This window comes from Nicotiana sylvestris, chromosome 9 (genome assembly GCF_000393655.2).
Source record: "Nicotiana sylvestris chromosome 9, ASM39365v2, whole genome shotgun sequence".
In the NCBI taxonomy this organism is placed as follows: domain Eukaryota; kingdom Viridiplantae; phylum Streptophyta; class Magnoliopsida; order Solanales; family Solanaceae; genus Nicotiana; species Nicotiana sylvestris.
The window spans coordinates 86305284-86306677 of NC_091065.1; the positions used below are offsets into that span (position 1 = coordinate 86305284).

Here is a 1394-nt window from a genome sequence, read left to right on the forward strand (position 1 = left end):
ATTCGGATGCCCAACTTGCCTCACACAACACATCAATCAATAACCTAGAAGTTCAAATAGGGATAATCTCTCAAGATTTAAACTCTTATCCTAATGGGGCACTACCAAGTGACACAGTGGCAAACTCAAAGGGTGGTAACAATACGGGTCATGCCATGGTAGTTATCACAAGAAGTGGAAGAGGCAGGAATGCACCCACCTCAAGTGGAAGGCGACTTGTTGATGATAATCAAGTGATGCAAGAAGAAGAGATCCCGAACAATGTTGTTCAACCTAATGAGGAAGTTTGGATTGATATTGACGATAGTGTGGAAGATACTCAAGAAGAGGTGATATCTAAGGAACACATTATTGACATACCAAAGCGGGTAGTGAAAAAGGCTAAGGCACCATTGCCTAAGCCTCCGCCTCCATACCCTCAAATACTCTCCTAGCAAAATGGTGAGAATCAATTTAAGAAGTTCATTCAAATAATGAAGTATCTCTCAATCAATGTGCCATTGGTCGAAGATTTGGAACAAATGTCTGGTTATGCAATATGTATGAAGGACCTTGTGACAAAGAAACGGTCAATAAATTTTGAGACCATCAAAGTCACTCATCGTGAGTGCAATTGTTCACTCAATGGATCCTAAGTTGGAGGATCTCGATTCTTTCACCATTCCTTGTACAATTGAAAGTGTCGAGTTTGCTATAGCTTTTTGTGATCTTGGGGCAAGTATCAATTTGATGCCCTATTCGATTTTGAAGACTTTGGGGATTGCACAACCAAGACCCACCTCTATGAGATTGCAAATAGCCAATCGTACCTTGAAAAGACCATTGGATGTGATTGAAGATGTTTTGGCTCGTGTTGATAAATTCATTCTTTCGGCGGATTTTGTCATTCTAGATTGTGAGGTTGATTATGAAGTGCCAATTCTTCTTGGGAGACATTTCCTTGGTACGGGTAAGGCCCTTTGTGATGTTGAAGCGTGAGAACTCACTTTTCGGGTTGGTGAAAAAGTATATTCCACATGTGTAAGTCCATGCGGCAACCAAATAGTAATGAGGTGTGTTCTTTTGAGGATTTGGAGAACAATGTCATTGTTGATTATACAAGTGCTACAATCAATGTTGGTGATATGTTGGAGGCCGTCTTGCTCAATTTTGATGTTGACGAGATGGATGTCTTCAAGGAATGTGTGTACTCTTTGCAAGGAATACGGCCGTACATGTATGCACCCCGAAAATTGTCCTTGAATCTTGAAAATCGGAAGAATGCTCCTACAAAGTCTTCTATTGAAGAGCCACCTACCTTGGCATTGAAGCCATTGCCTCCACATATTCGGTATGAATTTCTTGGCCTTTTTTCTACTTTACCAGTTATTCTTTCCTCTTGTTTGACTAACGTA

At 40.6% G+C, this 1394-nt stretch overlaps 1 protein-coding gene across 1 annotated transcript; it reads left to right on the forward strand.

Annotated features, from left to right (window-relative positions):
- Positions 1-624: 624 nt before the first annotated feature.
- On the forward strand, positions 625-978 carry LOC138877877 (uncharacterized). The gene has a single exon (XM_070157523.1). The coding sequence runs from the start codon at positions 625-627 to the stop codon at positions 976-978; it is 354 nt and encodes a 117-aa protein (XP_070013624.1).
- The last annotated feature ends 416 nt before the right edge of the window (positions 979-1394 follow it).

Excerpts from the sequence above, each read along its gene's own strand:
- LOC138877877 (XM_070157523.1), top strand. The coding sequence starts at position 625 with ATGGATCCTAAGTTGGAGGATCTCGATTCTTTCACCATTCCTTGTACA.